Source organism: Lathyrus oleraceus, chromosome 4, assembly GCF_024323335.1.
Source record: "Lathyrus oleraceus cultivar Zhongwan6 chromosome 4, CAAS_Psat_ZW6_1.0, whole genome shotgun sequence".
NCBI classification, from domain to species: Eukaryota; Viridiplantae; Streptophyta; class Magnoliopsida; order Fabales; family Fabaceae; genus Lathyrus; species Lathyrus oleraceus.
This window is the reverse complement of record NC_066582.1, coordinates 61,327,003-61,354,338: the sequence shown is the minus strand read 5'-3', so window position 1 is coordinate 61,354,338 and position 27,336 is coordinate 61,327,003. Positions and strand designations below refer to the sequence as shown.

General features: G+C 38.3%; 1 protein-coding gene across 1 annotated transcript in view; it reads right to left on the bottom strand.

Annotated features, from left to right (window-relative positions):
• LOC127136021 (uncharacterized) overlaps positions 1 to 16,762 on the bottom strand; it is a 37,995-nt gene extending 21,233 nt beyond the window's left edge. Inside the window, exon 1 of the mRNA XM_051062628.1 lies at positions 16,408 to 16,762. Coding sequence (XP_050918585.1) covers positions 16,408 to 16,762 — 355 coding nt within the window. The remainder of the gene's footprint in view (positions 1 to 16,407) is intronic.
• Between the last annotated feature and the right edge of the window lie 10,574 nt (positions 16,763 to 27,336).

Sequence of the window (27,336 nt, the reverse complement as noted above, 5' to 3'; positions counted from 1 at the left end):
AACTTTCTTGAGCACGAGGTCACCTTCTCGGAACACACGAGGCTTGACCTTCTTGTCGAATGCTTTCTTCATTCTCTGCTGATATAACTGACCATGACACATGGCAGTTAATCTCCTCTCTTCAATCAAATTCAATTGGTCATAACGACTCTGAATCCATTCAGCATCAGTTAACTTGGCTTCCATCAAGACTCGCATTGATGGGATCTCCACCTCTACTGGGAGAACGGCTTCCATGCCATAAACAAGAGAGAAAGGGGTTGCCCCTGTTGAAGTGCGTACAGATGTACGATATCCATGCAAAGCGAATGGCAGCATCTCGTGCCAATCTTTGTAGGTGACAGTCATCTTCTGGATAATTCTCTTGATATTCTTGTTAGCAGCTTCAACAGCCCCATTCATCTTGGGTCTGTAGGGAGAGGAATTATGGTGTGCAATCTTGAATTCAGCGCACAACTCATCCATCATCTTGTTATTCAGATTGGATCCATTATCAGTAATGATCCTTTCTGGCACACCATAACGGCAAATCAGCTGGTTCTTGATAAACTTCACAACCACCTGTCTGGTCACATTCGCATACGAAGCGGCTTCAACCCATTTGGTGAAGTAATCAATTGCTACGAGTATAAAGCGATGTCCATTGGACGCTTTCGGCTCAATCATGCCGATCATGTCGATTCCCCACATAGAGAAAGGCCATGGTGATGAAATCACATTCAGGAGTGTCGGAGGAATATGAATCTTATCCGCATAAATTTGACACTTGTGACATTTCTTCACATACTTGCAGCAGTCAGACTCCATTGTCAGCCAATAGTAGCCTGCTCTCAACATCTTCTTAGCCATGGCATGTCCATTGGAATGAGTACCAAATGAACCCTCATGGACCTCAATCATCAATAGGTTTGCTTCGTGTCTATCCACGCATCTGAGCAAAACCATATCAAAATTCCTTTTGTACAACACTTCTCCACTGAGGTAGAAACTGCCTGACAACCTTCTCAAAGTTTTCCTATCTTTCACAGATGCCCCAGGCGGGTAGACCTGGTTCTGGAGGAAATTCTTGATATCAAAATACCAAGGCTTGTCATCTTTTACGTCTTCGATTGCAAATATGTGAGCGGGTCTGTCCAAGCGCATCACAGTAATATTGGGAACATCATTCCACCATCTAACTACAATCATGGAAGCAAGCGTAGCAAGGGCATCTGCCATCCGGTTATCCTCTCGAGGAATATGATAAAATTCAACTTCTGTGAAGAAAGTTGAAATTCTCCTTGCATAATCTCTGTATGGGATGAGACCAGGTTGATTCGTTTCCCATTCACCCTTGATTTGATTGACAACCAAAGCTGAATCACCATAGACATCAAGATACTTGATTCTCAAATCAATGCATTCTTCAAGTCCCATAATACAGGCTTCATACTCCGCCATGTTATTCGTGCATTTGAAAGTTAGCCTTGCTGTGAACGGAATGTGTGAACCTTGGGGATTAATGATCACTGCCCCAATTCCATTTCCATATTGATTAACAGCGCCATCAAACACCATCGTCCATCTGGAACCAGGTTCTGGACCTTCATCAAGTGTAGGCTCATCGCAATCTTTCATCTTCAAATACAGAATTTCCTCGTCCGGGAAGTCAAACTGAACAGACTGATGATCTTCAATTGGCTGGTGCGCTAGATGGTCAGCCAAGATACTACCTTTGATAGCTTTCTGAGCTCGATACTCAATATCATACTCAGACAACAACATCTGCCAACGGGCAATCCTCCCAGTTAAAGCAGGCTTCTCGAAGATATACTTAATTGGATCCATTCTGGATATCAACCAAGTTGTATGATTTATCATGTACTGGCGCAAACGCTTAGCAGCCCAAGCCAAAGCACAGCACGTCTTCTCAAGCATAGAGTACCGAGACTCACAATCAGTAAACTTCTTACTGAGGTAGTATATAACAAACTCCTTCTTCCCTGATTCATCTTGTTGACCGAGTACACAACCCATCGAGTCTTCAAGAACTGTTAAGTACATAATCAGAGGTCTTCCTTCCACAGGCGGAGACAAAATCGGAGGTTCGGACAGATAATCTTTAATACTGTCAAAAGCTTTCTGGCAATCCTCGGTCCAATCATGAGACTGATCTTTCCGGAGGAGCTTGAATATCGGCGCACATGTGGCAGTCATGTGGGATATAAATCTGGAAATGTAATTCAAGCGGCCAAGAAAACCTCGGACTTGCTTCTCAGTTTTGGGTGCGGGCATCTCTTGTATTGCTTTGACCTTTGCAGGATCAACCTCAATACCTCTTTCACTTACCACAAAACCCAACAACTTGCCGGAACGGACTCCAAAAGTACATTTGTTCGGATTCAGGCGAAGTTTGAACTTCCTCAGACGTTGGAAAAGCTTCAACAAATGCTCAATATGCTCAACTTCCGTTCGGGACTTAGCAATCATATCATCAACATAGACTTCTATCTCCTTGTGCATCATATCATGAAACAAGGTAGTCATAGCTCGTTGATACGTGGCTCCGGCGTTCTTCAAACCGAAGGGCATCACTCGATAACAGAATGTTCCCCAAGGTGTGATGAATGTTGTCTTCTCCATATCCTCTGGTGCCATCTTGATTTGATTATATCCAGAAAATCCGTCCATAAAGGAAAAGACTTTGAATTTAGCTGTATTGTCTACCAACATGTCAATGTGTGGTAGAGGAAAATCGTCTTTTGGGCTAGCCTTATTCAAATCTCTATAGTCAACGCACATACGGACTTTTCCGTCCTTCTTAGGGACAGGCACAATATTGGCCACCCATTGAGGATATGTCGAAGTCACCAGAAACCCCGCATCAATTTGCTTCTGAACTTCCTCTTTGATCTTCACTGCCATATCTGGATGAGTTCTTCTGAGCTTCTGCTTCACAGGCACGCACTCAGGCTTTAAAGGCAGGAAATGTTGCACAATATCTGTATCTAAACCCGGCATGTCTTCATAGGACCAAGCAAAGATATCTGAATATTCTCGTAGCAAGCTGATCAAATCTTCCTTAACAGACTCTTCAAGAAGTGCCCCAATCTTCACCAGGCGAACACAATCCTCAGACCCCAAGTTGACTGTTTTCAAGTCTTCGAGATGCGGCTGAATGATCTTCTCTTCGTGCTCAAGGAGACGGGTGATCTCATCAGGAATCTCTTCAACGTCATCTTCTTCTGCCTCAAATACAGGGAATTCAAAATTGGGAGATGGCGTTGGATCATTATGTTCAATGGGTTTTAGGATCAACCTGCATAATGATTTTGGTTAAGAAAAACTTTAGAATTTAAACAAACAAATCATTATGCAGATGAAAAATGTTGCTTTTATTGCTTTTGTTTTTGTTTTTATGGTTTTTTGTGATCACTGATTTCATGAAGAAAAGCAAAAAGTGAAAACAAAGGAAAAACAAATGTTTTGACAATGCGAAAATTGAATGAAAATATCATTGTATATATGCTTTGCCAACAATGTCATCACTTCTCCTTTTGGCATGGGAGAAGGGTTTTAAACAAAATGAACAATTACTCTGATCTATGGATAACTGTAGGAACATCTACAGCGACCCAATTGTGGCAGACACCACCAGGAATAACAAAATTGTTCAAGTCTTCTGCATCTTCTTCTTCAATGATAGCAGCAGCTTCCTCTTCGGCAGGTTGATCAGCATGGATGAATCCTCCACTCGTGAACAAACCTTGCTCGTTGCATGCCCCAGAACCATAGCCAATGCCAGCCCGGGATCGGTTATCTTCAAGTTCAAGCACTTTCCCTAATCCAGCAACTGCACCACATTCAATGGCCAGCTTCGCATCACGGTAGGAAGTGAATGAATGAGACTTCTTCTCGATTGGTTTATCAATAGATAAAGCTTGAAACTGAGTTCCAACTTCATCCTCTGCGTCAATGTACGAGAAAGAAGACAGATGGCTAACCAGGAGAGCCTTTTCTCCCCCTACTACAACCAATTTCTTGTTTTTCACAAACTTCAGCTTTTGGTGTAGGGTGGATGTCACGGCGCCAGCCTCGTGAATCCATGGTCTGCCTAAGAGACAGCTGTATGATGGGTGGATATCCATTACTTGGAAAGTAACTTGGAAATCACTTGGTCCTATCTTGATTGGGAGGTCAACTTCCCCAATCACGGTCTTGCGCGACCCATCAAAAGCTTTCACAACAACCCCACTCTGCCTCATAGGAGGACCTTGATATGACAGACGAGAGAGTGTGGATTTTGGCAATACATTAAGAGAAGATCCAGTGTCCACCAACACATTGGACATTGCATCAGATTTGCAATTCATAGAGATATGTAAAGCCATGTTGTGGTCTCTTCCCTCCTCAGGGAGATCAGCGTCACAAAAGCTCAAAGTGTTGCAAGCGGTAATGTTTGCAACTATACTATCAAATTGTTCCAGGGTGACGTCGTGATCGACATATGCCAGGTCCAAGACTTTCTGCAGAGACTCCCTATGAGGTTCTGAATTCAGCAGCAGAGAAAGAATAGAAATCTTGGAGGGCGTGTGTAGAAGCTGGTCTACAATATTGTACTCACTCTTTCTGATGAGCCTCAGCATCTCATCAGATTCTTCATCAACAATGCCACTTGGGCCAACTGAAGAAACAGGAGTCTTTTGTACAGACGAGGAGGGTTTGGCAACATCAAGTGCCGGATTCTGAACTTTAGCAGCAGTCCCCACAGGGCGTTCAACAGATTCAGAAGCAGTAGCCTTTGGAGGCGCAGAAAATACACGACCGCTTCGGGTCAACCCACTAACATCAGCAATAGTGGTTACGGAAGTTGAAGGCAAAGGCACTTCGATTCCATCCTGGACAGCAACAGGATTGTACCGGAATGGCACAGCTCGATCAGACGGATAAGGCACGGGGCTTGCAGGTTTGACGACCAAAGAAGGTGAAGCCTTAGGCTTGTTGCTATTGTAACGAATAACAACGGGCTCTGGTAATTTGAACACTGGTGATATGACATTCACTTCAGGTTCAACTGTGTCAACATTGCGATTCTGGAGAATCTCAATGGTACCTTCATTTAACAATTGTTGAAGCTCTCGGCGGACCTGGTCACAACCCAAACGGTTGACCGAACAAACGCGGCACTTGTCGTGGTTATGCTCCAAATAGCTGTACTGGCACAGCATCTTATGTAAATCAACCAACGACTTCCTGATGTGGCTGACGTATCTGACCTTGTACTTCCCAAGGTCCTCCTGAATCATGTTCACAGATTTCCCATGCGAAGGCAATGGGTTCCTGGTAACGTTCGGATTTGAGTCTTCAAAACTCAGAATTCCACTTCTCATAAGGTCTTGAACCTTATTCTTCAGCGGGAAACAGTTCTCAACGTTGTGGCCCGGAGCACCGGAATGGTAGATACAATGCTGGTCTGGTTTGTACCACCATTGCGGGTTTGCAGGAATAGCAGGAGGATCCCTGGGAGAAACCAATTTCCTCTCCAACAAGGAGGGATAAAGCTCGGCATATGTCATAGGAATTGGATCGAAGCTGACCCTTTTCCTGTCATAATTCATGTTAGCTTGATTGGTTGTACTTCCACGAGGCTGGTAAGCCTGTTGCTGTTGTTGCTGGTACTGCGGTTGTGGATATTGCTGCTGATGCTGATACTGTTGAGCATTATCCTTGAATACAGGCGCTACATTAGCCACCTGGTGTTGATGTCCGGCACGATGTGCAGGCTTCCTCTGAACAGAGGGTCTTCTATGCTTTGGCTGAGATTGCACAGCATGCGCTTCGCCTTCTTTCCTCTTAAACGCCCCATATCGTTTAGAGGAGGAACCATCATCTTTCGCCAACCGTCCTTCTCGGACACCTTCTTCCAGACGCATCCCCATGTTCACCATCTCGGTGAAATCAGAGGGAGCGCTAGCCACCATTCGTTCATAATAAAATGAACCAAGAGTTTTCAGAAAAATCTTGGTCATCTCTTTCTCTTCCAACGGTGGAGTGATTTGAGCTGCCAGCTCACGCCATCTCTGGGCGTACTCCTTGAACGACTCTTTGTCCTTCTGGGACATGGACCTGAGCTGATCTCTATCAGGCGCCATATCAACATTGTACTTGTATTGCTTGACGAAAGCTTCGCCAAGATCGTTGAAAGACCGGATGTTGACACTGTCCAGGCTCATATACCATCTGAGCGCGGCACCAGACAAACTGTCTTGAAAATAATGAATCAAGAGTTGATCATTATCAGTCTGTGTTGACATCTTCCTGGCGTACATGACCAGGTGAGCAAGTGGACAGGTGTTCCCCTTATATTTTTCAAAGTCTGGGACCTTGAATTTGATCGGTATTTTAACACCGGGAACTAGGCAGAGTTCGGCTGCAGACTTGCCGAAGAGATCCTTGCCACGGAGAGTCCTCAATTCCTTTCTCAGCTCAAGGAATTGATCGTTCATTGCGTCCATCTTTTCATGAACATCTGAGCCCTCAGAAGCCTCAGAGTGATAGATGGTGTCGTCTACCCTAGGCATGGTATGCACGACAGGAGGAGCGGGAACAGGGACCGGGCTAGATGCCGGCATTTGAACAAATGTAGGAGCTGGCAGATCAGGCATGAAGCCTGGAGGCATCCCCCAAGGAAAACCGGGAGGCATAGCATTAGGCTGATGGGCACTGACTGGCACCGTTGAAGTAGCCACTTCTGATATTACCGTCCGCTGAACCGGAGTTGCTGGCTGTTGGGCAGGCTGATTCTGAGCAGCAAGGAGTTGCTCCATCAAAGCGCCAAGTCTGGCGACCTCGTCTCTCAGACTTTGGTTCTCTTGCTCCAACTGCTCCATGATTCTGGCAGAGTTGACTCTTGTATAATACCGGTGAGTCAGCTTGTCTTCAAAATAAATGAAGAGCAAAGGTTAGAACCGGAAGACCAGAGACAAAGGGTACCTGTTTATGCAAGAATGATGCATGAAATGCTTGTGCAAATGCTTTGTTTTCAAGGAACCCTTAGGGTATTATTTGCAATCTTTTGAATTTTTAAACATTTTAATTGCTCATGGAAAATATTTCATTCAAATATATTGAAACAAAGAAGTACAGCATTCTTTTAATTCATTACAAAAAGAAAAGGTAAATGACATCCTATGGATCCCTATCAGCTCGGGATGCTGGAAGACGAGAAGTGCACAACTTCTTGATCTCTCTCTCATAGGCAGCCTCCATATCAGCTTTCTCTTTTGCAAGTCGGTCATACCTCCTCTTCCAGAATTTGGATGACTGAGGAAGCAGAGAAGTCCAAGTGTCGTTCGGATCGTCGATCACTCGGTGCTCGAGAAATTCAATCATAGCATCCTTCTCCTTGAGCTGCTGCAGCAATTCCTCTCTTTCGCGGATCCAAGCACGCGAAAGGTCTTCTTCTCTCAACTCCTCTACACGTTGGGTAGGGAGGGTTGAAGGCCCAGCCACATCCAACAGCGTAGGTCTCGGATGATCGTACGACATCAGGTAGGTGGCAGCTCTTTGTCTGACCCAAGAGGTGTATGGCTCCAAAGCAATGCAGTTCTTCGGACCCAATTCGTTCCTACCTTTCTTGTGAATACTGCGCCATGCACGGACAAATCTGGCTTTCAGACCTTGGGGATCTTTACCCTCCTGAAAGAACACACCTTCTAACAGAATGTTATTGGGTTTATCCTTTAGGGGGAACCCAAGCTGACGACGTGCAAGAATAGGATTGTAGGTAATCCCACCACATGTACCAAGAAGAGGCACATTAGGGAATTCCCCACAATAATCGATGATCTGAACGGTATCATACACGCGATCATACCAGGTGATATCATCATTGGTGAGAGACATGAGTCTCTGAGACCACCGTAGACATCCCTTGTTCTCCTTGAAAGCAACTGTCTGCGGCAAGTGCGAAATAAACCACTTGTACAGCAGGGGTAAACAGCAGACAATAACTCCTCCATTCTTCATATTCCTCAGATGCAAGGAGACATACGCATCGCCCAACAAAGTCGGAACTGGATTAAGGACTGAAAAGATCCTAATGGCGTTCATGTCCACGAACTTGTCGAAGTTGGGAAATAGCACCAATCCATAGATGAGTAACACAAATAGAGCCTCAAAGGCATCCTCACTCATGGCCTTCCCATAAAAGGTAGCTTGGGCAATGAGGAACTCGGAAGGAAAACCCTAAATTCCGCCTTTGGTAGTCAGATTATCTCCAATCAGATCATCATCTATATGCAACAGACTAGCAATCTCTCGAGCAGATGGGATACTCTCTAGGCCACTGAACGACACTTGATCCAGAATCGGAATCCCAATAAGGTGAGAGTATTCTTCCAAAGTCGGCAATAACTGGAAGTCCGGAAATAAGAAGCAATGATGCAACGGATCGTAGAACTGAGCTAGAGTGCTCATCAATCCCTCATCCACTTGAGTAGTCAACAGCGGTAGAAGCTTCCCATAGCGAGCTTTGAAACCCAAGGGATCTAATACATACGATGTCAGATTCCTTAACTCTTTTACATCGGGCTGTTTGAAGCTGTATTTCTTTGTATGCCTTTTTGGTCTTTCCATGTCTGAAAATTTTGCAAATAACCCTTTTTAAGTTCCTTGAAAATTTTCTCTTTTGATGACATGAATGCGGATGAATGCGTGAATGCATGAATGCAACAAACACACTCAAGGATCAAGCAAAGCACACCAAACAAAGGTCGTGGGAAAGCTCTATGTATCCTTAATATCAATCATCCGTTTTGGTGGATTTAGGTTTTCACCTTATCGACACCCAAGTTCCATTGATATTAACGGTACATGAACCGGTTCAGACATTCTTAATATCAACCAGCCGCTTTGATGGATTTTAGGTTTTACACCTGATCCGGGATCCATTGATATTAACAATGTTTGAACGACTCAACCACGAATCACGGGTTTGTTGAGAGTCACGAGCATGGAGTCTCGGTTAAGAACCACCCAAAGGGAGTGTACTAGGGTTTAAACCTGCCAGACATGTTCTATCAGAGGTTCCCATAATCATCGTTCCATCTTTCGAATATTATCGGAGGAACGAATACTCGTATTCCAAGAATATTCTCAAGAGAAACTCTTATGAGTGTAGTATCGCGTGACAATCGTATCAGAACTGACATCTGAACGACCTCCGCACTACGGTCCTAAAAATAGGCCCGGATGGGTTTGGTAGACTACGGTCCTTGGCTTCTGCGGAACATGATTGAAAGAATAATGCCTAACCACAAATAACTTGTGTGACATTATTAGTTCAACATGACCTCCACCAAGTGAATGGGCTCGCAAGTCAACTGGCTAAGGAATACTCCACACCAGTCAACAAGACTATGCCATTCTCCTATCCTAGAGTGCACTCGAGTTCGGGTATAGAACTCATCTCACAGATCACCAAAGCAAACAGCAATTGTATATCAAGCAATTCACACATTACAATCAATACAGTGATCCCAAATTGTACAAAAATATGTCATATAACAGATAATAATATAGCACAACAAGGGTGAAAAGTAGGCAATACCACCAAGGATTCTGGTGTTCTTCCCCAGCAGAGTCGCCACTTTTCTGTAGCGGTGTATTCGTCGCTATATGATCTATCGATTAAATCATAAGCAAGAGATACAATGAAATTTCGAGTCGCCACCGCACTTTTATTTATCCAAAGGATTGGCTAAAAAGCGAACAAAAGCCTAAGAAGTTTTACACGTAGAAAACTAATAAAAAGATCAGAGAGTCTGGGTAAGGGGTAAATTACGCAATGGGAAGGTGTTAGGCACCCACTACGTCCTAGGTACTCCTAGGGAGCCCTTTTCACACTTGTTGTAAAAGATTGTTATTTGTTATGACATAAGGATTGTGCAAACATGATTGGGATGATGAGAAAAGAATATACATTTTTTATTGGGTTTGAACGGATAAACCCGCTGCCTACGTACCTTCCATCAAAGGTAAGGATCAAAACGCCGTAGTTCGGCTAAAAGATTTCCAAAAGTTGGTTGGGTTCAATTTTAAACACAAACCCTAAGGTCTTACGTTATCCATGGGAGAAAACTCAACCTTATACAAACAACAAAGTCCACCATGTGAGAACAGCTTCAACTTGCCAGGGAGGGGTTAACCCTATAATAGGCAAGGAAGACTTACAATTCAATCATTAAAGACAGAAGGTGAGATTAACATCAACCACTAAGATAAATCAAACCTATAGCTCATGTATGAAAAGATTAATAATGGACAAAGCCAAAACAAGTGAATGAGTGAAGTTAATTGATTGTGATTATGAAAATGGAGTCGAAGTATGATTAATATTAATTCAAAGAAGTATTATGAAATGAAGTTTGAAAAAAAGGTCAAGGACTTGAGTCCAGGTTTTTAGATTTGAAAACATGAAGAAGTTTGCACAACACTTATATCAAGTTTGAAAGGTAAAGTGTGAAAAGGTTTAGGACATAATGGGGATGAATGGATGAAGATGGGTAGTAAAACTTCTTAGAAGGTTCACTTCTTGAAATCATATAGAAGATGATTCAAGTGTGTCCTTTGGAATGAGCAATGGATAATAACAAACAAACAAGAAAGAAAAGAAAAGCGGATATCGGATGCCAATCACTGGTCTTATACCAATCTCCTAAAATAAAACTGGATATCAGATGCCACTCAATGGTCTTACACTAATCTCCTCAAAAGAAAACGAAGATGAAATATGGAAGTCAACTGCCAATCTATCTGGACTTAGATTAACTCCACAGATGCTCATAGGAAAAACCAATGCCACATTACTGGGACTTACAATGGATCCTCACATACAAGAACAAAAGCAACACATGATCACAGGAAAGCAAATGCCAACTTACAGGGACTTATAATTGCAACCTCACATAAACAAATCAAACAGATCAAATTATGATCACAGGAAAGCAGATGCCAACTTACAGGGACTTATAACTGCAACCTCACATACAAACAGATAAACCAACTTATGATCACAGGAAAAGCAGATGCCAACTTACAGGGACTTATAATTGCTTCCTCACATACAATCAAACAAACCAAATTGTGATCACAGGACAACAGATGCCAACTTACAGGGACTTATAACTGTATCCTCACAAACAAACAAACAAAGCAACAGAAGATATGAGTGACCAATGAGGTCTTACACTCTATCCTTCCATATCATAGGAGCAAATGCCAAAGCAATGGAGTTACAATTGTCCTCAATGGGTAAGCAACAATGATAGCATCACAAAGACAAATGAGATGATCATGCATTAATGGCAATTGATGATGATAATAAATGTATGAAGCATACAAGCAAACATGTGCATATGAAGCAATCAATCAATCAATGAATATCAAACAGCACACTCTATATCCAAACAAGGAGGCTCATACAAGAGGGTTTGACTATGAAAGTCCACTGTAATAGGTAAATATCGCTCTTAACCTTGCCATTGAGAGGCTAAGGTGAAGCAGATGAAAAGGAGAATGAGGGGTGTGCCTCATTGCTTCTATCCCTGATCAGGGAGAGCATTTAAGAAAGTGTGGGAGCTCAGAAAGATGGAGCTCTTTCCACATTATTGACTCGATAGATCTTGGGTTTTTATCTCAATGCTTCAACCATGTAATGGGAGCAAGGAGAGGACTCACTGAATAGTAGGGGATAGGCTACTTATCCCTTTGATCTACCAATTGCCTTACTTGAAGGACTTTTCCTGCTTGGGACAATTTTAAACACACACAAGCATTGCCTCTTAAGGAGGACTTCAGACAGTTTGCCCGGCCAAATAACAAGCCGGGTCTCCAGACTACATGAAGAAGAAGTAATTATACCTCAAAAGCAATTGCTAAATAGCAAAGCAAGCAAATAAAGCAACTAAAGGGTACCTGAGAAAAATCAAACAAATCAGTTCACAGTTCCACAATTAAATCAGAAAGAAAGGGAACAAACAGTTAACAGTAAACAGATGTGCCAAAGCACAAGACCAAACTCATATGAGTCATATCACCTACAAAACAAAGGTTAGCACATAATATATAACCAAAGCTCAAACAAATTGGCATGGTTTCTTTGAAGCACTATGCTTAACCTGAAACAAATGAACTCAACATAAGTCCAAAAGACCACTAGGGCAAGCCTAGGGTCAAAAACAAATAAGAAATCCAAAACAGCAAACCATATTCAATCAAAATCAAAATCAATCATTTGAGAAGCAAGCACAATTGGATTCAAACTCATATCATGCATCATCATCATTTTATAGACCAAAGAAGGTAAGGCATGGCAAAAGGGAGCACACAAAAGGTCAACAGCAAGACCAACCTCAAAAGCAATCAAAAACAATTCCAAAAATTATGAAATAATTCATACTCAATCACAATCCATAACATAGCATGCATATGAAATTTCAGCTCAATTGGATCATGGGAAGATGGTCAATTAAAATCAGGAAGTCAACACAATTTCAAGTGTGCACAAAGAGGTCAACAAAACATGTGTCATCTTCAAAAAATCATAACAAAATGAAAACAGATGCGAAATGGATGGGATCAACACCAATGCAAAGCTCAAGATGTCTAGTATGCACATGTGAAATTTCATGATCATACAATAAGGCATGAGGATTTCCCAAAGGATTTGGCAACATGTATCACATAAAGTCAACAATTGACTAGGCAGGGAAGAAAAATTCCAAACAAATCAGAAATGGCTCAAATAAATCCAGGAAAATTCATACACAAACTAGACATATGAGAGAACAATCATGCAAAATTTCACATTATTTGGAAGCCAGGAAGCATGTGAACAAAAATCATGAATATGCACATCATTGGTGTGACACAAATTGTCACACCCTACTTCAAAAATTCATATCTCACTAACCACATATGATAAATGCACAAACTTTACATCAAAATGAAGATGGATGAGTGTAGAATAACCATAAAAAATTTCAGAATCATTGGATGCAACATCATTATTTCACAAGGGTTTTGGCAAAAGGTATCACATAGGCATACATGTTAAGAACCCTAAAGCCAACTAAAATCCAGCCCTTCAAAAATTCAATAAAAATCATGATAAAAAAGTAGACATTTAACAGGACACAATGCAAAAAATTCCATGATTTTTGGAGTTGAAACGAGTGAAATATGAATTTGGAAAGATGGTGAACAAATTGTAGCAACATGAGCAACATAACATGAAATGGTGGTCAAACAAGGTTGACCAATGGCAATGTGGTAAATACCTGCCTCATTAAGCAAAACGCAGAGTTTCAGCAAGGGCCACGAAATGTTGTGATTGGCTGTTGCCCAATGGAACAGTGAACAAGCAGAACAAAATAAACCAAGTAACCAATCGTGTTTCTGGAAAAAATGGCTAGGGTTTTGCTTCATCAACAGCATGTGTTCATGGTTTATCAACGTCAAAAATGAATTTCCAACAAACATCACATAAGCAGCATGGCAATAATAGAGGAATGTTCATGCAGCATCAAACATTAGCAAACAACACAGTTCATGCAAATTCTGGAAACTAACTAGGGTTTATCATGTAACAGTATGATCTTCATCATCTTCATATAATCAAAAATTTCGAAATGCCCAGAATCAAAAATCAAACACACCAATGGGATCAGCAAACCTCAGGCATGCATATTCTAACAATAGTTTTCATTGAATCAACAACATCCAAGCAAATCGATGGAAAACAAATTCAAGCATAAAAATGAAATCCATATTTCTCACAACATAGTTGATCATTTTCAATGGTTCAAGGTTCATTGGAATCAGCATCAAGAAATCTACCCTAAACATAGCATGATTTTTGAAATAGAGAGGGTCGAGATCTTACTTGATTTTGAAGAAAAGTGTGGAGCAGGTGTTGTTTTGATGATGCAGGCAAAAACAGATGAACACAATGCTTTGAGATAATGAATGCTTGAAGTTATTTGGCTCAGCAAAGCTTGGAACTCTTCAAATCTCGTTTCACCATTGTTGGAGCTTGAGGAAAACAGAACAAGAGGCTGCACTTCAGTTGAGGTTTGATGATGCAAAATGCTTCCAAAGGTTGTCCAAGTGATGAAGGAAGCAAGAATGGCTCGTGGTCTTTGAAGCTTTGAGCAGAAAAATTCAAATCGAGCAAAATGCAAAATGAGAGAAAAGAGTTTTTCTGTGCTTGGAGGCTGTGATTCTAGGGTTGGTTTGTGCAGAAAATTCACTTATATACCACTGTTTAGCATCACTTAATGACATGCTAAACTTGCTTAACTTAAAGAAACCAATTTGCATTTTTGCTAACCTTGCACAAGTGGATATGGAGGTGTGGTGTTGTACACGAATTTGGGCTTCAAAACAGGCTGCCAATGACCCTTATTTCTGCTGTTTTGTGTCTGTTCATGAAATGCTAAACATTGTTTTTACTTATGAAGCCATTTGCAAAAAATTACCAAGTTTGCACCTTTGGCCAAAATGGTGGTATGATAGTAGCATGAGCACAAATTTGGGCTTGGAACATGTTGCAAATAGCCTTCCAAACAATTCCCAATTGGCCAAATGTGTTGAAAACCTTTAATTTGAAAAGTCAACATTTGGTCAAACTTGAATTTTAAATGGAACAAGTCAAAAAATGCCATTTTGATTGGCAAGGTTTTGGTTCATGAAATTTATATTTTTGGAAAGAGGAGGTGAAATGTGGTTTGTAGGAAAAAACCCCACCAAATTTGGCCTTGTGGTTCATGAGATATGGCTTGTTGAAGTTCACAAATTTTTGAAATTGAATTGATCATATCTTGACAACCATACATGGGATTTGAGAGTTCTTGGACTTTTTGAAAATGGGAGAACAAGATCTTCAACTTTCATGTTGGGCAAAAATTCATTTGAAGCTTGTATCATGATGTAAGTTTAAGATCAAGAAGTTTCCATTTTTGGCAGTTGAAATTACAGGTCCACTTTCTATTTTGGGAAATTTCTGATTTTACTTCAAATTCTTCCATGATGAGGTTTGACATGATAGATGAGGCTTATATAAGCATGAATGAGCTCCTTCAAATCAATTCTATCCATCAAATCACTGATTAAATCCACAGTTGACCAAGTTTGACTTTTCTAGGGTTTTGGATGATTGAAGCACTTCTGCTGAATTCCAAACCCTGATTCCTTGAGAACTTGACTTCAAATGATGTCCCAAGTCATATGAACTCTTGATTATTGATCATGGTGCCCAAATTCTGCAAGAATGGCCACCATCCACTGCTTTGACTGACTGTTGACTGTCTTTGACCTAATTACTGATGATTGCTTCAACTGCAAGCAACAAGGTTAGAATGACAATATTTTTGTACTTTTTGGTTAGTAAACATATGAAAGGCAAAGATATACAAATGCAAAGTATGCTTGGTGATCAAGAATCAACTCACAAGGCAACCTACCCACTAGGAGGGAAACTAGGGCATGCAGTGATCCTTGAGGCCATGATATGATATGATATGGGCCATGAGGGATCTTAGGGCCCAAAATTGGGGTCTTACAGAAGATACCCTCATCGGCTTTAGCATCGAATTTACCTAGATTGTCCTTTCCATTATTCAAAATAAAGCATTTACATCCAAAGACATGAAGGTGAGAAACATTAGGTTTTATACCTCTAAGTAATTCATAGAGGGTTTTATTTAGAATATGACGTATAAAAATCCTATTCAAAACATAACACGTCGTGCTAATAACATTGGTCAAAAAGGAATTTGGTAAATTACCTTCATTAAGCATCGTCCTTGCTAACTCCTCTAAAACACCGTTTTTACGCTCCACAACCCCATTTTGTTGTGGAGTTCTAGGAGCCGAGAAGTTATGCTCAATACCATGTTTTTCACAATACTTTTAAAAGATAATATTTTCAAACTCTCCTCTATGATCACTTTGGAACGAAACTATTTTCAAGTTCATTTTATTTTGGAACAATCTAGAAAATTGTTTGAAAGTCGGGTAGGTCTCATTTTTACTAGACAAAAACATAACCCAACAAAATCTAGAATAATCATCAACTATAACAAAGTCATAATAATTTCCACCTAAGTTTTTGGTCCTATAAGGGCCAAAAAGGTCCATATGAAGGAGGTCTAGATGTTGAAACAACATTTTTTGATTTAAAAGAGACCTTCGTTTGCTTTCCCATTTGACATGTTTCACATAGGTGGTATTTTGTGAACTTCATTTTTGGAAGACCAATTGATAAATCCTTTGAGGTTACCTTGTTTAGTAAGTCAAAGATAATATGAGCTAAGTGCATATGCCACAACCAAGAGTTTTCACTCATGGTAGCAAGGCACTTAGTACCAACCAAGGACACATCATCTAAATTTAGCATATAAGAATTATTGACTCTCAAGCCCTTAAACAAACAATTATTCTTCTCATTATGCTCAAATAAATAATAAGTATTAGTTAAAGTGACTTTAAAGCCCTTGTCAAAAAGTTGGCTAATGCTAAGAAGGTTGTGTTTAAGACCATCAACAAACATTACATCAAAGTTAGTAGTAGATGGGGGATTATCTACACTACCTTTTCCAAGAATAGCTCCTTTTTTGTTATCTCCATAAGTGACGAACCCATTTTTCTTTGGCACAAAGTCAATGAAAAGCGATATGTTACCTGTCATATGCCTTGAACATCCACTATCAAGATACCACATCTTTTCGGTAGATTCAAGACATTCAACTTGTAGATTTAAATAAAGGAAATAGGTACCCAATTTTCATTGGGTCCTTGGAAGTGAGTGAAAACAAGGTTGAATTTAGGTAACCATTGAGAGACTCCTTTAGGATCTAACATCTTCCTAAATTTACACTTTTCAATGGTATGACCCTTTTTGCAACAATAATGACAAGATAGATTACGATGAGATATGCTTTTACCATTCGAATCCTTTTTGAAATTTTTATGCTTTTTGTATGAATGATTCAAAGACCTTTTGTACTTAGAAGAATCAATAGAAAATGCACTCTTAGGTTGTAAGGTATTGTATGATTTGACTTGAAGATCATTTATTTTTTCTTGCCAATAATGACAAGATTCACAACCAATTATAGAAGACTTTTCATACTCAGTCTTGTCCTTTTGAACATCTAGCATGGATAACTTAATTGCTTCCAACTTCCTTTTGGACTCTAAGACCTTAGCTTCTAGTTGTAAACATATCTTTTCATATGAAGATAATTTCTCAAAAGCATTTAATGCTTCTCTATGAAGATTTTCAAAAGCATCTTGTAATTGAGAATAAGATAAGTCACTAGTGAGCTTCCTTCCATTAGCCATAAGACAAATCTGAGTCGATTCTACACTTGAAGAAGAGCTTTCATCACTTGAGGAATCACTTGCACTCTCACAAGCTACATAACCTCTTCTAGATTTACTAGACTTCTTATGATGCCCTCTTTTTTTGTCTTTCTTAATCATGGGACATTCTGGTATATAGTGAACAATTTCACCACAATTATAACAAGAGCTTCTAATTTTACCTTTTATATTTTCACCATCTTTTGAAGACTTGGACTCCCTTCTAAATTTGGCTAAGTTTCCTTCGGAGTGCTTGACTTTATTCTTTTGAATATACCTTTGGTATCTCTTGATAAATAGCTCATCATCATCATCATCACTGGAGTTCTTGTCATCCCTTTCTTCACACTCACTAGGCTCATTGTATGAGGACTTGAAACTAGAAGTATTTAGAGCAATGAAGCTCTTATCTTGCACCTTGCCTTTACCTTCTCTTTCTTCATATTCTTTTCATACTCTTTTCATGTTTTCCCAAGCAAGTGAGTTCTTGCCCATGTTCTTCCAATTTACCTAAAAAAGTAGTAACATCAAGTGCTTTAAGATCATTCGCTTATTTGATCGCGGTGACCTTAGGTTTCCATTCCCTATTAAGACATCTAAAAACCTTGCTAGTAGTAATAACATTGGATATAGGATTATCTAGATAATTCAATCTATTAATAAGATGTGTGAATATCTTTTGCATGTCGGCAATGGTTTCACCATGCTTCATACAAAAGAGTTCAAACTATTGGTTTAATGTGTTGATTCTAGCTTATTTGACTTCATTAATTCCCTCATGGGCAACTTCTAATGTGTCCCACATAGATTTTGTGGTAGCACAATGAGAAACACTATAATACTCATCAACACCTAAAGTGGATATGAGAATATTTTGTTCCTTCCAATCATGTGACCACAACTTTCTATCATTATCATTCCATTGACCTTCCAGTTTTGGTAGGATGACACCTTCACCACTGGTCATTGTAATTTTGTTTGGACCATTGATGATGGCTTCCCATACACCCTTACCAAGGGAGTTGATATGGATATGCATACAAGCTTTCCAATAGCCATAATTTTCGTCGGTGAAAATAGGTGCTCTATTATACGCCCCTTTAGGTTCGGTAGCCATTATCTAATAAGCAAATCTTAATACCGGAAACAACTGAAGCTCATGATACCAATTGTTAGACAATATTCCTAAATTAAGAATAGGGTGAATAGATCCCAAATTAAACAAATTATTCAAAAATTTGATAAAGAAAAATTTATGGCGCGGAAGGAAGTTTCAAATATTTTCCAGATCAAAAATCGTCTAATTGAAACTACTATTAAATAGCTCGGGTATGCGTAAAGGTGTCAATGTTATGATAATAATCCACAAGTCAATCAATAACAATTAAGCATAACTAGTTGAATATTCTACAATAGTAAAAGTCTATCTCCAATGATAATAACACACAAAAAGCTAGCTGAAACAACGTGTCGAACACTTTGCGTGCAATTAACAAAGTTTGGATGTTTGTATAGTGTTTGTAGTTCTTAGAAATCCAATCACTACCTAATGGTATGTGATTACTACATCAACACAAATTTCAATATGATTAAAAAATTATTATCCAAACAATATTGATGAAGAGATCAAAGTAATCGACAATTTGCAAACCGAAAAATAAAAGAGATAGAGAGTGAGTACACACGGATTTGTTTAGGATGTTCCCCAATCGACCTCGCTATGGGTACGTCTGCCATCAATTTTAATTCTAATTGAGATATTATTATAATAAATCTTACTTTGCAAATGTATGTATACAAGAGATGAGAAATAAAATCCCATAAACCCTAAGTTTTTTCTTGACTCTAGCACCTCCAAAAACCTTGATCAAAGATTGATCAAGAAACCAATAATGCCGCTTTAATTCACCTATTGTTGCTACTTCCTTGCACAGACTTCTTGTCTCAAGAATTTCACTCAGCTGAGATAATCCCAAGCGCATACTTGTTGAACCCGAGATTTATCAACAAGACCCACAGTTTCTTGCCACTCCCTTGTACGACACACCTAACCCCAAGGATTTCACTCGATCAGATCCAAATTGCACAATCTTGTCCAAAACCTTCAATCCCTAAAGATCTTGAAGGAAAACCCCACCTCGGTTTTCTGATTTGAATCCCTCAAAGATCTTAACCCAATATTCTCGGTACAACAAACCTAATTGAATGTTGTGAATCCTAATCTAATCGGCACCCAATAAAAAAATTATTATGTGTAGTTTGATTGTGAGTATGCATAGAATGAATTGAATATGATGAGATGATTTGAAATCCTGGATTCATGTAGGGTTTACTCACTATAGAAACCTTACTAGAGAATGATGCATGTATGAAGTATTTATATGCATGAGTGAATGATAGCAAGAAGGAATGCAATTAACTTTGAGAAAATATGAAAATATGCAAAAAAATCATCTTATAGGTCGACCTGTTGAAGTCATGTGTCGACCTGTTGAAGGTCATGTGTCGACCTATCATATGCATGTGTCGACTTGACCCACAATTTTTCATAAAACTTGATTTTTCATGCATGAGACCTTTTCAAAGATGTTCCCAACGACTTGTATGCTTCATAATGCTAAGATGTACATATAGAATAAGAGGATACCGTCCATTATACATAAACGCTACAGAAACCTAGTTTTGACATCATACAAAACACTCATAATGGAACTTATTAGAAGATGCACTCAAATGCGACATGCGTATTTGCAATGCCACAGATCTGAGGATGTGTATGACTTCAATAGAACCTGACTTTCTTGGGAACAAGTGCATTAATTTCTTCTTACGTAAGATGTAACATGATGTTGGAAATGGTGGACATGTCTCCCTATGCTGGTCAGTAATCATGTTTTTCCTTCCTTAGAGTACTCAAGTGTTGTCTAAATCGTTTTCGAGGAGATCTGAATCGTAGGTAATACAGAGTGATCGTATGATCCTTAATTCTAGAAGAAGGTATAAAGGGGTTTTGAAAAGTTATTTTTCCCTTTCAAATATTGTTGATATGCACTAGAGAGTGTTTCAACTTCTTTATCGTTCCTTTCTGGACATTTTTTTATTCAAGTGTTGGATCAAGCTCTAGCGTTTTCAATCTTTAGTTATGGCCTTGCAAGCTTGATTGTTTTTCTCCCTGAGTTCTAACATTTAGCTTCAGATTTTTCTTTCATTTCGTTTCTGTTAGGGTTTATAGAATAGAGAGCATTTGAGCTTGTTTGCTAGTTATACAATATCTGCATTTGTTTTCTATTTCAACATTTTTAATCATGGTTATTGTATCAAATTTGACCAACAATGCCAGTAAAGGTATTTCAAGGGATTGGGTAGACCCAGAGATGTTAGAGATTGTTTTTAATTTTGTCCATGGAGATGTTTTTGACCAAGCGATGACACACGTAGGTCCAACGACAGATTGGGAAGTGTTCTCCCAAGATGAAGATAAGAGGATTTATGGTCAATACGATGGGTATGTGACCCCTTTCCATGAATTTATGTTCTCTCTTATAGGTTATCGCTTTCCCTTCAACGAGTTTGAAGAAGGCATAATAAACCCTTTATTTATAGCACCTTCATAGTTACATGTGGTGAGTTGGCATTCATCAAAGTTTTCCAGCATTGGTGTGAGTACAAGAGGGTAAGCCATTAGTGAAATTGTTCTTCCACCTTTTTAATATTTAAAATAACCTAAATTGTGCGAGTGGTTTTGGTCTACTTCCTATGAGAAAAAGAATTTTATATTTCAAGGCATATTCTGATAATCTGAAAAAAATTCAAAGATCACTTATTCTCAGTCACTCCTCTTAGTTGGGAAGTGCATGTGAAGATATGTCCCTTAGAGCCTAGTCATTCTCTCGTGCGCGTAGCGGTAAATTCATGACCACTGAGCTATTAGTTAACTCAACATCAATAAAACCAGAGCCACCACCGTGCTTTTATTATTTCCAAAGGAAAAGGGAGAAAGTACAAGCAAAACCCAAAGATAAGAAGTTTTCAACTTAAAACTAATAAAATGTCAGAGATTACAGGTAAGGGGGTTGGTTACACAAAGGGAAGGTATTAACACCCAAAGTGTCCAAGGTACTCCTATGGAGCCTTTTTTGTGTGTATTTGTTTTGATTGAAAATACGTTTCTTTTAAAAATAGAATGAGGGGATGAGAAAAGAATTCATTATTTACATTTTGTGTTTGATAAGACTTTTGGTCTTATGCCTACGTACCAACATAAATGAGGGATCAAAACCTCATAGTTCATGGTAAAAATTTCAAAGATGGGTGGATTGATTTTAACAAAAGATTAAAGATATTTTGTTACCAATGGGAGAATACCCCACTAAACATCCACCGATAATGAGGGCTTTACAACATTTAAGAGGGAGGGCTCCAATTCAGATTAAATCAACAAGTATGCCTCTAACCCCTAGTAAATGGAAAGTCTTACACTCAACATATAATGGAATGGGAGAATTAAATCTCAACCAAAGATAACTCAATTCTAAATGCTTTCTTTTTGAAAAGTTTAAAACTAAAAAAAGGCACCAAGTGGCCAAAATGATTAGATGAGGTTATTAGTTCTTTTTGTTTTTTTTGAAAATAAAGTCAATATGATTAAGTCTTCTTACAAATTTTATAATGAAAATAGTTTAAAAATCAATGGCATAAGGCCAAGGTTTCTACTAATTAAAACAAGTCTAAGTTGAAAAACAACAAGCAAATAAGTTTTGAAAATGAGTAGGAGATTTTAAAATTAAAGAAGAAGGAGATGGAGATGAAGAGGCTATCTTAGACAAGATTAAAAGTTTTGAGTTGAAAAGATCTAACCCAAGGTAAGCATCCACAAGATAATAGTGTTAGATAGAAATCCATTTCCTTTGGATTGTCAAGCAAACAACAAAGTCATAATGATCCAAGAAATTAATAAGAAACCCGATGGTATCAAATAAAGATAACCAAACATCCAAGCTAGCACTCCCAAGCAAGCAATCTTCAATGTCTTTTATATGTGTAGAGGTAAATTCATGACCATCAAGCTATGAGTAAGCTTAACGCCAATAAAACCAGAGTCGCGACCACGCTTTTATTGGTTCCAAAGGAAAAGGAAAAAGTACGAACGAAACCCAAAGATAAGAAGTTTCAAATGAAAACTAATAAAATGCCAGATATTACAGGTAAGGGGGTTGGTTACACAGAGGGAATGTGTTAGCACCCAAAGTATCCTAGGTACTCCTAGGAAGCCCTTTTTTATGTCTTATGTGTTTTTGGTATAAAAGATGGAGAAAAAAATAGAGTGTGGGGATGAGAAAATAATTCATCGATTATACTTTTGTGTTTGACAAGACCTTCAGACTTGTGCCTACGTACTAACATAAAAATGAGGGATCAAAACCTCGTAGTTCGTGGTAACAATTTCAAAGTTGGTGAATTGCTTTCAACAAAAGGTTAATAAGAAAGGCACAAAGGGCCAAAAGTTGAGTGAAGTTGTTAGTTCTTTTTGTCTTTTGAAATTTTAAGTCAATATAATTAAGTTTATTTACAAATTTGATTTAAGAAAAGAAGTTCAAAATTCAATGGCATAAGGCCAAAGTTTCAAATTATTAAAATAAAGTCTAAGTTTAAATACACAAGCAAAGAAAGTTTTTGAAAAGGGGGAGAGATTTTAAAATTTAAGAAGTGGGAGAAGATGAAGAGACTACCCTAAGCATAAAATTAAAAGTTAAGAGTTGAAAAGATCTGAGCAATGGGATGCAATCCAACATACAAGAATGTCATATAGAAAACCCATTTTCCCTTTGGACTTCAATCAAGCAATAATCAATAAGCAATGAGCAATATCTAGACATCATGAAGATCAAGGCATCAAATAAAGATGGCCACATGCAAGCAAGAAATCCCCATAGCTAGCAGTCTTCTTTGTCTTCTCATGTATCAGGTGAAATATTCCTTGATCAACTCAAAGCAAAGCATCAGACACAAGGTCAAATTAACAATTAGCACCAAGAATAGAATATGAATTTAGACAAGATCCAATGCTTACATCAGATGAAGACTCATTTCACAATAGCTTGGTCTCAAAATGTTGGCATTGGCCAAGTCCTTTTTGCACAAGGAATGTTGCCTAGTTCTAAGTCCAAGAGTTCAGATCAAGATCAACAGTCCACCATATATATATATGAGGTTTTTTTTGTTATTAAATATTTTAAGGTCCTAAGGCCATAAACAAAATAAAAATGCACGAACAATATATACAATCACAAGGTATGGCTAAAATGAGAAAAGTGAAAATGACATAAACATAAACAAGTTAAATGCAAAGTAAATGACAATGAATGATAAATGAATGAAATTTAAATTGCATAAAGTAAATGACTTGAAAGTAAAGCAATATTAACAAGAGTTAGTCAAATATTAGTCAAGTGTTAGTGGTATTTTTTTTAATTGATTAAGTCATTCTTTGGAGAACACTCAACCATCCTTTCACAAGTATGAATCCTTAAACCAAGACATCTTCCATGGGAAGGACTCCAACTTGGATAATTCAACAAGTATGCCATTAACTCTCATGAAAGGAAAAAAGGTCAAGTTTCCACACAATACCATGAAGAATGGGAGACTTACAATCTCACTTACTAGAACGCTATGCCTTTAGGATCAAATTTAGCTCTATGTTAAGCAATCGTAATTGGACTTATGTAGAAGTCACAACTATATGAGGTCGGGCAATAAAAATTTAGGTGTTAATTCATGTTAGAGATTTGGTATGAAGAACCAAACTCCTGAAACATACCACACACTAAAAGAAAAGATCAAGAGGGATGGACCTATCTCAGTTATACTTGTATTGGTTCATCTGACACAAGGTCATTGGTGAACCAATTAGTCTTAAGACATTAGAGATTTCATTGGTCAAATGAGGGATCGGGAAAGAATAGGGATGAAGATGAAAAGGGAGTGGAAGATAGAAACACAAATTGACCAAGGGATGGTTTTCATAAAATCAAAACCATTCATTCATTTTGGGAAATGAAATGTACATTTCATCGATTCCCTAAATCCAATGACTTTGATCCAACAAAAGTCAAATCGACTTTGACCAAGGCCAAAACAAATAGTCAAACATCATAAGATCATAAAAATGGCTCAACATAATTTTTACACATTTAATCAATTAAAAATCAATTTAAAATGAATTAAAATGCATTTTGATTTGGTCAAAATCTAAAATCTCTTCAAAACACCAAATAAATGACCTTAGACAAAAAATTTCATGATTTTTAAAAAGTCATAAGTATTTTAAACTATTAAAAATATGCACAAAACATTTAATTCATGAAAAATATCAAAATTAATACAAAAAATAATTTTAATTTAGAATATGAAAAAGAAAAATATTTAAAGATTTTTGGTGAAAGTCCCATATTTTTTTGGATTAAGGTCATTTCAATGTTTTTTGGTGAAATATGCACAAAATATTTAAAGATTTTGGTGAAAGTCCCATATTTTTTGAAGATTAAGGTGAAATATGCACAAGGATTTGAATTTTGAGGACCATGAACTGAGTTGCTTCGATTTGACCTCAAAGCAACTCAATCTTGTTGCCTACATTGGTAGGACTTCAGCCAACCAAAAATCACAAAGAATGGTGAAGAATTTAGAGAGAATCGGAGAGATGAAAATTCTAGAAAATCACCTTTGAGGGAGCTTGAAACTTTCTTGATCTTGCTTCCAATTGGCCTTGGCTTGACTTCAAAAGCTTGTAGGAGTTGAATTGGATCAAGGAAAAGCTTGTATTCTTGGAGTTTCAATCTCAAAATAGAAGGAGATTTGAAAATCGATTTTCAAATGAAAACCTTCACGATTATCCTCTAATGGTGAGGGTTTGGATTGCAGGTTCAAAGCTTGGGCAAGGTGTCCTTAATTTTGAGAAATGAGGGTCTTATTTATTGGCAAGGCAATTGCTTTCTACACATTCCTAAAATTGGCCAAAAATAGCTATTCACTTGCATGCTTGCATGGGCGTATGATAGGCCCATGAAATGATGCAATCGGGTCCAAAATACTCATGTGCAATGCCTAAAGCATGTCGTGTGATCATCCAATGGTAATTGAAATATGAATGTGAATTTCATCCAAATGAGCCCTTGAAGAGAAACCATGCGTAAGTCCTCCAATTCTTGGCCAAATGAGATGATCTTGGACTTTTTGGAAAGTGAGGTCAAGGGGAACAACTTTCATGTTGAAAACGTTTCTATTTGAAGCTTGGATCATGAGGAATTTTGAGGTGGAATTTTAGAAAATCAAACATATTTGAAAATTTTCTAAGTATCAAGTCAAATGTTCACTTCTTCCACCTTGAATAATTTTTGCTAGCCGTTTCAAATGGAAAAAGTTCCTTCATAAAAGTTGTATCTCTTTCAAACCTATTCAATTTGGTAACAAATGTGATCTCATTTGGATTTGGCATGAAGGAGTTATGCATTTTAGAAGTTGAGGAAAATCACTTATTCAATGGTAATGACCCAAAATGACCTATAATGTTTTTTCTTGGCATATGCATTTGAAAGATGAATTTGGATTTCTTCCAAGAATAAACATTGTAAAGGACATCTTTAATTTTATCATGAAACTTGAATGGCATTTATCTCATAACAATTGAGCAAGTTATGGCCCTAGGACGTTGACCTCCTAATTAGGGTTCAGACAAAATGACCTATAATATTTCACCATAAAAAATAACTTTCCATGAAAAACTAGATCTTGAATTCAACACTAAAGTTGTTTGTAATGTCATAAGGAGTCATGTTTCTCTTGGAATCATTTTCATTTGACAAAAAGTGTAGGAGATAGGGTCTAGGGAACCCCAGTTTTGACTAGTTGACTTTCTCTGGTCAACCACCATGAAAAAACTTGCAAACTTGAAGTTCTCTTGATATCTTGGACTCATGGGGGATCATATATGTATAAGATGATGTATAATGAAGCATCCCTTGATATGTTTGATCAAATGATGAAGAAACTTGCCGAGTCAGTCTCATGAGACACCTAGATGAATTAAGGCTTCAAAGGCAAACAAGCTTCAAACTCTTGATAATTTCTTGACCAAAATGATATGTGAAGACCATGGGGATCCATATATGATGTCTAGAGTCAATGTGAACCATCTATTGATTAATCTCCTTACATTGAGGGTCTCAAACCCTAGATATGAGCTTGATGGAGCATGGGTGAACACACACTACCTACAAAAGAAGTAAACTATACATTGACATATATTTGGTATTTTGGTTAGTAAATAATGAAAAACAAAGTATGATACAATCAAATGTGCTTGGTGACCTCTCCCAATGCAAATCCAATGAATAAGGGGTAAGGAGGATGCCAAGGTGTGATCCCAAAGCTAATGCATATGATGAGATAGCATGAGGGGTCTTAGGGTCAAAGTTGGGATCTTACAACTGCCTCTATTTAAGGATATTCTGACTGAGGATGTGAAGGTTAAAATCTTTGTATCAACTCATTAGAATGGACTTAAATAACAAAATATAGAAACAAATTTTGGTCCCTAAGAGACATCATGATGCATATGTAATGAATGTTAAAATAATATTTGTGGGGAATATGTTGCCATAAAGGAAAAAACTTGGAGAGACTGAAAGTCCACCAGATCATACTGTATTCCATAAGGAAAACTCACTGGGGAGACAAAGAATCTGGGGGATAAAAGCTATGCGTAGGCCAGGCTGTGACATGAAAATTGCTGGAGACGCGGGGGGAATTTCCATGAAAATAAATCGATGGAAGGACCCAATTGAGGATAAGGGAAAAATCTACATGAGAAACGGGTAGAACAGAACAAAGCTGAAATACATGAATCAAACTCAACTGGGGAAGAATGAT